Genomic DNA, 10,584 nt, shown 5'->3' on the forward strand with positions numbered 1-10,584 from the left:
ATCTATCCTGTCTATACCTGACATATGCTTCCTTCTTTTTCTTAAACAAATCCTCAATTTCTTTAGTCATCCAGCATTCCCTGTACCTACCAACCTTCCTTTTCACCCTGACAGGAATATACTTTCTCTGGATTCTCGTTATTTCATTTCTGAGGCTTCCCTTTACCTGCGAACATCTGCCTCCAATCAGCTTTCGAAAGTTCTTGCCTAATACTGTCAAAATTGGCCTTTCTCCAGTTTAGAACTTCAACTTTTAGATCTGGTCTATCCTTTTCCATTACGATTTTAAAACGAATAGAATTATGGTCGTTAGCCCCAAAGTGCTCCCCCACTGACACCTCAGTCACCTGCCCTGCCTTATTTCCCAAAAGTAGTGCAAAACTTGACTTTTCTCTAGTAGGTACATCCACATACTGAATCAGAAAATTGTCTTGTACACACTTAAATTCCTCTCCATCTAAACCTTTAACACTATGGCAGTCCCAGTCGATGTTTGGAAAGTAAAATCCCCGACCATAATCACCCTATTATTCTTACAGATAGCTAAGATCTCCTTACGAGTTTGTTTCTCGATTTCCCTCCGACTATTAGGGGGTCTATAATACATTCCCAATAAGGTGATCATCCCTTTCTTATTTCTCAGTTCCACCCAAATAACTTCCCTGGATGAATTTCCAGGAATATCCTCCCTCAGCATAGCTGTAACGCTATCCCTTATCAAAAACGCCACTCCCCCTCCTATCTTGCCTCCCTTTCTATCCTTCCTGTAGCATTTGTATCCTCGAACATTAAGCTGCCAGTCCTGCCCATCCCTGAGCCATGTTTCCGTAATTGCTATGATATCCCAGTCCCATGTTCCTAACCATAGGAGGTGGCTACAGAAATAGTTGATGCATTGGTGAATATCTTAAATAAATAAAAAAAAGAGATGCTGGAATGACTCCTGTAGATTGAAAGACGGTAAGATTCACCTCATGATTTAAGAAGGGAGGGTGAGAGAAAATAAAGAACCACAGACCTGTTCCCCTTACATCACTGAAAGGGAAAATACAACAATTTATTATAAAGAATGAGACAAATAGACTAAGAGAAAGTGAGGACTGCGGATCTAGAGATCAAAACCGAAGAGTGTGGTGCTGGAAAAGCACAGCCAGTCAGGAAGCATCTGAGGACCAGGAGAGTCGATGTTTCTAACATAAGCTCTTCAACAAGGATGCGTGGAAGGATTCAAAGGATTCATCAGACTTTCCTGATGAAGAGCTAATGCTCAAAATATTGACTCTCCTGCTCCCTGAATGCAGCCTGACCAGCTGTGCTTTTCCAGCACCACACTCTGACTCAGACACAAATAGACACCTGGTTGATAATGATCTGATTGGGCATAATCAGCATGAATTTGTGCATGGGAATCAATGCTTGACAAACCTAAATGACAATTGTGTAGTAAGGAAAATGTAAAGCTCCATCAGGAGGATTTAGACAGGCTTAACTGCATGGACAAGAACGTGACAGATGGAGTAGAATGTAGAAAAATGTGACCTTATCTACTTTTGCAGGAAAAACAGATGGGCAGAGTATTTCCTAAATGGTAAGAGAGTTTGGAAAGTATAAGTGCTCAAAGGCTCCTTAGGTGTGCTTGTCACAAAGTCACTGAGGCTAATATGCAGGTGCAACTACGGAATATTGGCCTTCCATGCAAAAGGATTTGTGAATAGGAGTACTGAAGTTTGGTTAGACCACACCTGGTCTCCTTATCTCAAGAAGGACTTATTGCCAGAGAGGGAGTGCAAAAAAAAAAGGTTTACAAGATTTTGTTCTGGGGTAGCAGAACTCTCCTATGAAAAGATATTGGGCAAACTGAGTATATATTTTGCAGCACTTAGAAAAATTATTTCATTGAAACGTACAAAATACTTAAAAGGGATAGACAGGTAAATGCAAGCTGTTTATCCCCCTGTCCAGGGAGTCTAGAACCAGGGAGCACACTTTAGAAATAAGGGGAAAAAAAAAAAAGAGTGCCACGTATGTCTGAGATGAGGAGTCAGTTTCATCACAGGGTTGTGACTTTTGGAATTCGTCACAGTCAGCTATGAAAGTTCAGTCTTTCATTATTTTTAAGATAGAGATTGACAGATTTCTGACTTACCAGTGATTACAGGAATATGGGAATGGGGTGAGTAAAGGCATTGAAATGTTCAATCAGACATTATTCTATTGTTTCATTGGGTAGGCTAGACAGTCTGAATTGCCTATTCCTCTTCTTATATTCCTATTAGAAGAGGTCAATAAAGCTTGATCAAATAGTGGATTTTAAAAAGTAGCATCATAGAGGAGGAGAAAGTGGAGGAGACTTTTAGGTTCAAATTCCAGGAAAGGCCACCACTACTAGGACTTAGAAAATTAGAGATATGTCAACCTAAGTATTAGAGATGACAAAAAATTGCAGGGCACGAAGAAGGTTACGAAAAGGGTGAGAAAGTTGAGGCTATGGAAGGAATTAAAAATTCCTATGAGAATCTTAAATTTAACGCTCACAAAACTACATAGACATTCGCTCCATTTTGTCGATGGTTGCCCATTTACTGTCTGTTGCACACTATTTGGCATGAAAAGGCCTACAGGGCTAGCAGTCATTTGTACTCTCTGCAGGTTAAAAAAAAAATTGGAGTTTTCTCCAACAACATTGTGTAACATAAGTCTATTTAAGGTTTCCTTTGTTGGCTTTGAAGCTTTTCAGATAGTATGGTTTAAGTTTGTTAACCTAAGTTATATAATAGCTCAATGATTCCTAACATCATCTCTAACTTTTCATTAAAATATTATAGAAACATCTTTGATAAATTTTCCCCAGAATATTTTGTGCCATAACATTTGGTCTGAATGAAAAAAATGGAATCAAATATAATATTCTGCTTTCCAAGTTCAGTGTGTCTTAAGATGTTTATAGAGACTTGTTTCAGCTCATTAATTTCTCCTTCCTTTTCACTAAAAGGAAATAAGTTGAGTCTGAAGGTGTCAGTTGTACATGATTCTGAAACAGTTAATATTGAAATATGTCATAAACACTACCATATGGACTTGGAGGCAGAATAGCTTAGAATGTCGAAGGAATGAGACCTGACATCTGCTCTTTCCCAAATCTCCATGATAAATATCTATCACGTCAGGTTAACCTTTAAACTATTTGCTAAGAGGCTAATACACCCAGGGAGGAGGATGAAATCGAATCAACTCCCCTCTCTCCATCATTCACAACATTTTCTTCATTTTTAGCATGCAGCCAATTAAAGTGTAGTTCACTAGAAAATGAAACAGTCAATTGTCAAAATTTTCCTGAGTGCGTGATATCTTGTATTGTATATTACACATTTTACCAGAAACAAGCTGGAAAATGGAAGCTGCAGAGAAAGAACTTTTTGTTTTATACCTTGAATTAAAAAGTAGAATGGTGTGGCATGTGATTATTTGTTACACAAGAGCATGTAATCTTTTTTGCTGGAACTAGACTTGATACTTCACTAAGACAATCCTGAACCAGGTGTTTTTGGTTTGGGAAAGAAACTGCTTTGCAACAGCTTTTGGATTAGTTTCAACTAGCAGTTTGTCACAGAACAAGAGAAGCCTGAGCAGTCAGATGTTAGACCTCCAAAAGCCAGGAAGCAAGCCAGATTATTCTCCCTTTCTCACTGAATGGGAAAAAAAAACACCGAAACAATGCTTGTATGTGTAGATAAGTTGAAAGAGATAGAGATAGAGATAGATAGATAGATACAGAGAAAGACAGATAGATAGACAGAAGGAAAAAACAACTGTTGAAGTAGGATTCACTATGTATTTTGGAGTCAAGTTCCATTGTCTTTCCAAGCTAGTTAATAAACTGAGAAGCCTTTCATCTCCCAATATGTGAGATATCATACACGTGAATTGAAAAGATGTGAAAGTGTCCACACTGACTCAACTGGCTAGTTTCAGTGCTCATAATAATGAAAATGATATTTTCAAATACATCATTTACTCTATAAAAAGAAAGTGACGCAAAGCTTGCCTCAATTTGTGGTCAGATTACTATTGCATCCATTTTAGGCCCTTTGTTTCTTATTTTTAAGTACCATTGTTATACCTGACACCACTCATGGATAAAAATCAGATAAGTGAAGTTAAAATTCAACTGTTCATATTTACCACGATTGAAACAATACAATAAATCAATTCCTGTTAATTACAAGTGAATTTTCTAGATTGGCCATGAAGTAGTTTCTTGTACTACACCTAGGCCTAGCAGGCCCTGTAACTTCCTACACTTGTAGAGAATGGTGGCAGCCGCCTTCATCAGGATCATTAGCTCAGACTATGTAGTGAGCTGGCCTATACCCACAACAGTGTGCTCAACTAACATTGGACTAAAGTTGCAGTTTGCATGCATTTCTCTGATGATATTTCTCTCTCCCCCCATCATTGACATCTCTACATTCAGAAGCAAGCAACTGAGAAAAGAGAGCAAGAGGATACAAGATGACTGCAAAACCCATTTAGTGGTTGCAAGCCAGTGAACAATTCCACACTGGTATGGGAAAACATGCAAAATATTATTTCAAACACATCATCAAGACTGTAACACAGACTCATGAATGGTAGCATCTAAGGATTAAATTACAAGGAGCAATTAAATAAGATAGGCTTCTAATCCTGTATTCCTAGAATAGATGTTTAAAAGGGGGATTCAATTGAGATTTTTAGGATTTCAACATCAGTATTGATTAGAAAAAAGACAACCTTGGCAATTTAGGAAAAAAGTCACTACAAGCAAACCATGGTGGAAGTGGATGGTAGAGCTATTAAGAGTTAACTTAGAGAGGATGTATTAGTAGGATTCATGGATAAAAATACAAACACAGGTGAGACGTGTCCTAGGCTATTGAGAGAAGTAAAAGGAGATATTAGAGGCTCTGGCAGTATATCCAGGACTGTCACAGGCCACAAGTGAGGTGCCAAAGGACTGAAGGACTCAAATTAATAATAGGACAATATTAAAATGGGAAACAGGGAGAGACCTGAAAATTACAGGGCAGTCAGTCGAACATTGGTGGTGAGACAGCTAACAGAACGAATTCTGAGGGACAGAATATATTTACACTTGGAGACACACAGATTAATCAGTGATAACCAGCGTGGATAGCTCAGGAAAGATTATGTTTGACAGAATTTAACTGAATGTTTTCAGGAAGTAACAGACTGCTGATGAGGATAATGCATTTGATATCATTAACAGCACCGTCAAGGACGGTCAAGACAGTAAAAACCCATGGGATCCAAGGTAAAGTAGTATGTTGGATTCAAAAATTTACTGAGAGGCAGGAAGCAGAGGCGATGATATACAGATGTTTCTTGATTGGAAATCTGTTTTAAGTGGGGTTCCATGGGGCTTGATGCTGGTGTGTTTGGTTTTTGTGGTGTATGGACTTAAATGTAGGAAGTATGGTCAAGAAGCTTGTGGATGATAGAAAAATTAGTAGAGAGGTAGATAGTGAGGATAGCTGTAAGAATATCAATGGACTGGTCAAGTGGGCAGAGCAATAGCAAATTGAATTCAAGCCAGAAAAATGTGAGGTAGTGCACTTGGAGAGGGCTAACATGATAAAAGATTATGTCATAATTGATAGGACTCTGGAAGGTACTGGCAATTGAAGGGATCTCAGTGAACATTACTGCATATGTCTGAAGGTAGCAAGGCAGGTATATACATAAGGTGGTGTTAAGGCTGCATGTGAAATACTTGACTATTTAGCTAAGGCATAGAAAAAAAAAAGAGCACAGCGATTATGCTCCAACTGTATAAAATACTATCTAGGCCACAATTATTACTGGATGCAGGCCTGGTCACCACATTACAAAGAGGAACATGATTATATTAGAGAGGATGCAGAGGAGATTTACAGGATTCTGTCTGAACAGGAGGGTCTGAGCTCTGAGAAATGTTTGGCTGTTTTCATGGAGCAGTTTAAACTAAGAGGGGAATGATAGAAGTGTATAATCATCCTGGACCAGCTAAGGTTACCATGGATGTCCCACCTTCTCAACCTCACCTCTCGCTTGAGACATGACGACTCTTAGGTTAAACCATCACCAGTCCTTTCTCTCAGAGAGCAGCTCTTTAGTCTGCTAGGTTTATGGAAACTTTACCAATAAAGGGTATGAAGGTCACAGATAGGTTGGTCAGGAAAACTTTTTCCAGTAGTAGATTAATAACCAGGGGTCTATATTTAAAACAAGAGTTTGAAAGGTAGGGAGAAGTTGAAATGGAATTCTTTTCACCCAGAGGGTGGTGACAGTCTGGAACTCACTATTTGAAAGGGTGCTTGAGTCAGACACACTTCAAAACTTTTAAGTAGTATTTATATATTCAATTGTGTTGTCATAGTCTCCAGGATTATGGGCCAAGAGCTGGAATATTGATTTGTATGCTCAGATCTTCGTTGGCCACGATGGACCAAATAGCCTCCTTTTTCGGGATAAACACCTTGGAGTTTAATGAGTCCAAATGTGACACCCTTCTGTTTGAAAACTAATAGATGCTAGCCCAAGAAACAATTCAACATGAGGGGCAACTATCAGTGTTAAAGAGAAGAAGAAGAAAACATTGTTCATCGAGAAAAGGAGTGGTATTTAAACATCTTTAATAGGAGTTTTATACATAAATCTGAAATCACTGAGCATTGTTAATAAATCAGTAAAACATTATTTTGTTATTATTTTAGGAACATTTGATTTAAATGAGAATTTACAATTGAATTAATTGATATAATCATTACTTTATCAGATATTGTGCCTGTTATAAATGCTGTAAGAATAAAATTTTGAAGTTCACTGAGGTACTAGTAACCTAATGGAAGTTGACAGCTTTGGACAATGGATGTAATACGAAATGAAATTCAATAGTTTTAAAGAGTTGATTTACTCTCCTACATTACTGATCAGCTAGTGAAGGAAAAAAGTTAGTTACATGTTTTGCCTAGCTCTTGAAAAAGATTGTGTATTTGAAAAGTACTAGAATCTTTCAGGTGCACCAAATATATACAGTACCTTTAATCAAGCTATGGCCTGTACCACTTAGATTGGCCTAAAAGTGGTATAAAAATTAATTGTTTTGACTGTACAATAGTTCAACTTGGAGAAACAATGACTTTGACTTCATACCTCAGAGCAAGCTACGCTACTTTCAAACATCAGAAAAAACTTTTACAAAATTAATTTAACTCACTCCAAAACCTTAAAATGTCTGTACAAATCATATAGCACAAAAAGGAGGATATTAGTCACATAGGACCTAAACTATTAGTCTTACATTTCTATTAACTAAGTATTGGAATGAAAAATATGGGATAGGTTTATAAATGATCTAAATAGGGATGTGGATATACAATGCCACTTACAACCCTTCAAGTGCTTTTCTATCAACTTTTTTTTTACAGAATGAGGTTATCTGGCTCTGATTGAAATAAAGTCTTCAACTAACTTTAAATTGCATATTTACAAATTTTGATATGTTCTAGTTGTTAATAGAGGATAATGCTAGAGTTCTTTTTAATTAAACTAATTTTTCTACCAAAGTGTAAAATCATTTTTCAACCCATTCATGTTTCCTTTTTATTAGCTTAGTTAGAAATTTGTAAATATGATCTTGCATCAGTTAATTTCTCTAAAAATGGAAGTTAAAGAATTTAACATTTCTTTGCATTACACAAAAGAGCAGATTGGAGTAGAAGCTGCATCTGAGTCCATTTCACTTTCGTTATATCTGAAATCAAGTTATAGTACATTCTGACCACAACTCGTGGCTGAAGTAATGATTAATCTCCTGTTTAAATCTATTATCATTCCATATCATAGTCTCGGTCAATACCCTTCTCTTGCTATTCCTCAAATACAGCTTAAAGCTTACATTACTTAGTGTGGTATTTGGTACCCACCCATCCTCACTGAACCACAAAGAAGTGGACACCATGCAGCATGGTTTCTGAAAATATTCCTGAACACAAGGTGCTAAATTTAAACCACAAGGAGGTTCAGAAAATTGCTGTTTTTGGTTAGTTCGCTATGGCAATACACACAAAAAAAAAGTCAAAGTCAAATTGTGCTTGGTTGCTTAAATAATAATCTAAATGGTTACATCACTCATTTCAAATTAACATGCAGTCCTGGTCCAATAGTTTATGTTGACAAAAAAATCCCCATGATTTCAGCCATTTTGGTTAAACAAAATATTGTTGATGTTGAAATTATTGTTTTCCATGCAAATAACATGAAATACTCTCACACAAGCCTTACAGTCTCAACGTAAAATATAGAAGCATTTTTGCACTTAAGTATGACCAAATTAACTGCTTATGCTCTTTCCAATTTACTGTAATACAGATTTGAATTTGGGTGTACTTTCCCTCTTTGTTTAAACTAGAATTTCAGTTTGAATGGAAAATTGTCTAACAAATTAAAAATTATGCAAAAAAATTGTATTTGTTCCTGTGAAACAATACAGCCTAAAATATTTAAGAAATGGCAATGCTTAAGCAGGCTCATTAAACTCTTTGATAGGTAAGAAATATGTTGTTCATGACCCAGTACAAAAAATCTGAGGCAGGCACTGAGCCCTTCAAGGACCCACAAGGGTCATTTGATTTTAGCTGCTACCTAGAACACAATAGAAATACAGGCATGGACAAAAAAAAATTTAAAAATGTGTGAACACTCAATTTCTCAACCGCTGATATGAACTAAAATCCTAGACTTATTTGTATGGCCAGGCATTTCAGTGCGAAGGCATAAAATATTATATAAGAGGTAGATTCTTACCTTCCATCATGGTGGCAGAATTGCATTCCTCAATCTCCAAAGGTCCTGAAAGACACAGGAAAGCAGGGGCCAGTTATCACATATGAATTCAGTAGGAACGATGATGAGTATCAACTCCTAGCTATCACAGACACCAGTGCAGGGTTGAAATCCTGTGCTTATAGGCCATGAATGCTATCGTTGCTGTCAGCTACCAAATCACAGAATGATGCTGATAAAGAGACTGGAAGAGAAAGCTTGCTGAGCTCAACACAAGTGCTATGTTCAGCCAATCCTTTTTGCTTCATACCTAATCACATGGTTTCCATCTCCTGACACAACACCCCTTGGGAACACAGGAAAAAGCCACCTCCCCACCTTCCTCTGGTTTGTATACACACAAAACCAATCTTCATACCTTGTGACGCACTTCCCCGCTTTATAATCCTACTCGGGTAGCCAGATAGATAAGATTCATTATCAGCACTGTCAGATTAATGCAGAAGCTTCTGCTATCAGCCATCAACTATTGAGCATCCAAAAAAAGCCCTTATAGGAATGTAGCATTACCGCAGCTGAACAGCAGTAATTGAGCTACTGCTTTGTTCTTGCGTTAATCGGCGCAGATAATGCATGAGTCCTTTTGTCAAAAGGCTGTTGCACGTTGCTGCCTGTTTTCTCTCTCTCTTTCTGTGCCATTGAATAGAAATCAATCCCACTGACGTCACATCATAAACAATTATCCCCAGAAGGATGATAGAGAAAAAAATCCTCCCAGGCTCCTTCTCGAGAATCTTGGAAATAATGTGCCGTGAAGGAAGCTGCTGTCAAAGGGCAAAAGAATCAGCATAAAGACAAGAAACGCTGTGAATCTATGTGGGAAAATGAATTTCATTCAGACTAGCAGAACACAGTGGGAAACTCTGAATTAATTAAACAGGGTATGCATGAATGTTCATGAAGGGAGGATATTGGCAGCTGACTGACACAGATGTCACCTAACGGCTAAACACAGACAAATCTTTTGGAGCCTCTACCCTACTACTCTCCATAATATCCTAATAACACAGTTTATATTACTTCCTGAGCATCTCTGAAATCTGACCATTTTAAGCTTTTTTTTCAAAAATGTTTTTTCAATTGATGAAAACTTGGAGGTTTCAAGTTTGTGCACATGCAGATGAAGCAGTATAATCTTCAACTATAGTTAAACATAAATACTAATCTATTACTTGAATCAATAGTACTCAAAGAAAGGTAGGTCCAGCCTATCTTCCCTTCACCTGATTTTCTCAGCAGATGAATATTCTGTATGGGTCTGAATCTCCATTGATGAGCTGATTGTGCCATGCATCTGTTTTTTTAAATGTTCATTTGTAGGATGTATGTATGTATCACTGCATGGGTCAAATTTATTGGCTGTTCCATAATTTCTCTTGAGAAGGTAGTGGTGTGCCTTTTTTTGAACCATTACAATATATCTGGCTGAGATAAACACCTGTACCATTAGGAACACAGTTCCAGGTTTTTGAAACAATGACAGTGAAGGAACAGAGCTCTTTTTCTCGTTCATGGCATGTGGGTGTTGCTGGCAGGGCCAGCACACCTCATTGTCGTTGAGAAAGTGGTGGTGAAGTGCCTTTTTGAACCTTTGCAATCTATATGCTATTAGTCGACCCACAATGCTGTCATGGAGGTAGTTCCAGCATTTTGACCCAGCAATAGTGAAGGAATGGTGATATATCTCAGGATCATGAG

At 37.5% G+C, this 10,584-nt stretch overlaps 1 protein-coding gene across 10 annotated transcripts in view; it reads right to left on the minus strand.

Moving 5' to 3' along the window:
• Window positions 1-9,415, minus strand: part of sgip1a (SH3GL interacting endocytic adaptor 1a) — a 228,792-nt gene extending 219,377 nt beyond the window's left edge. For 3 of the 10 annotated variants that reach the window (XM_043699420.1, XM_043699419.1, XM_043699418.1), the window contains exon 1: window positions 8,848-9,098. In XM_043699420.1, coding sequence (XP_043555355.1) covers window positions 8,848-8,857 — 10 coding nt within the window. In that variant the 5' untranslated portion in view covers window positions 8,858-9,098. The other 7 variants (XM_043699421.1, XM_043699415.1, XM_043699414.1 and 4 more) reach the window with 6 other exon arrangements.
• Between the last annotated feature and the right edge of the window lie 1,169 nt (window positions 9,416-10,584).

The sequence above is a fragment of the Chiloscyllium plagiosum genome, chromosome 11, assembly GCF_004010195.1.
Source record: "Chiloscyllium plagiosum isolate BGI_BamShark_2017 chromosome 11, ASM401019v2, whole genome shotgun sequence".
In the NCBI taxonomy this organism is placed as follows: Eukaryota; Metazoa; Chordata; class Chondrichthyes; order Orectolobiformes; family Hemiscylliidae; genus Chiloscyllium; species Chiloscyllium plagiosum.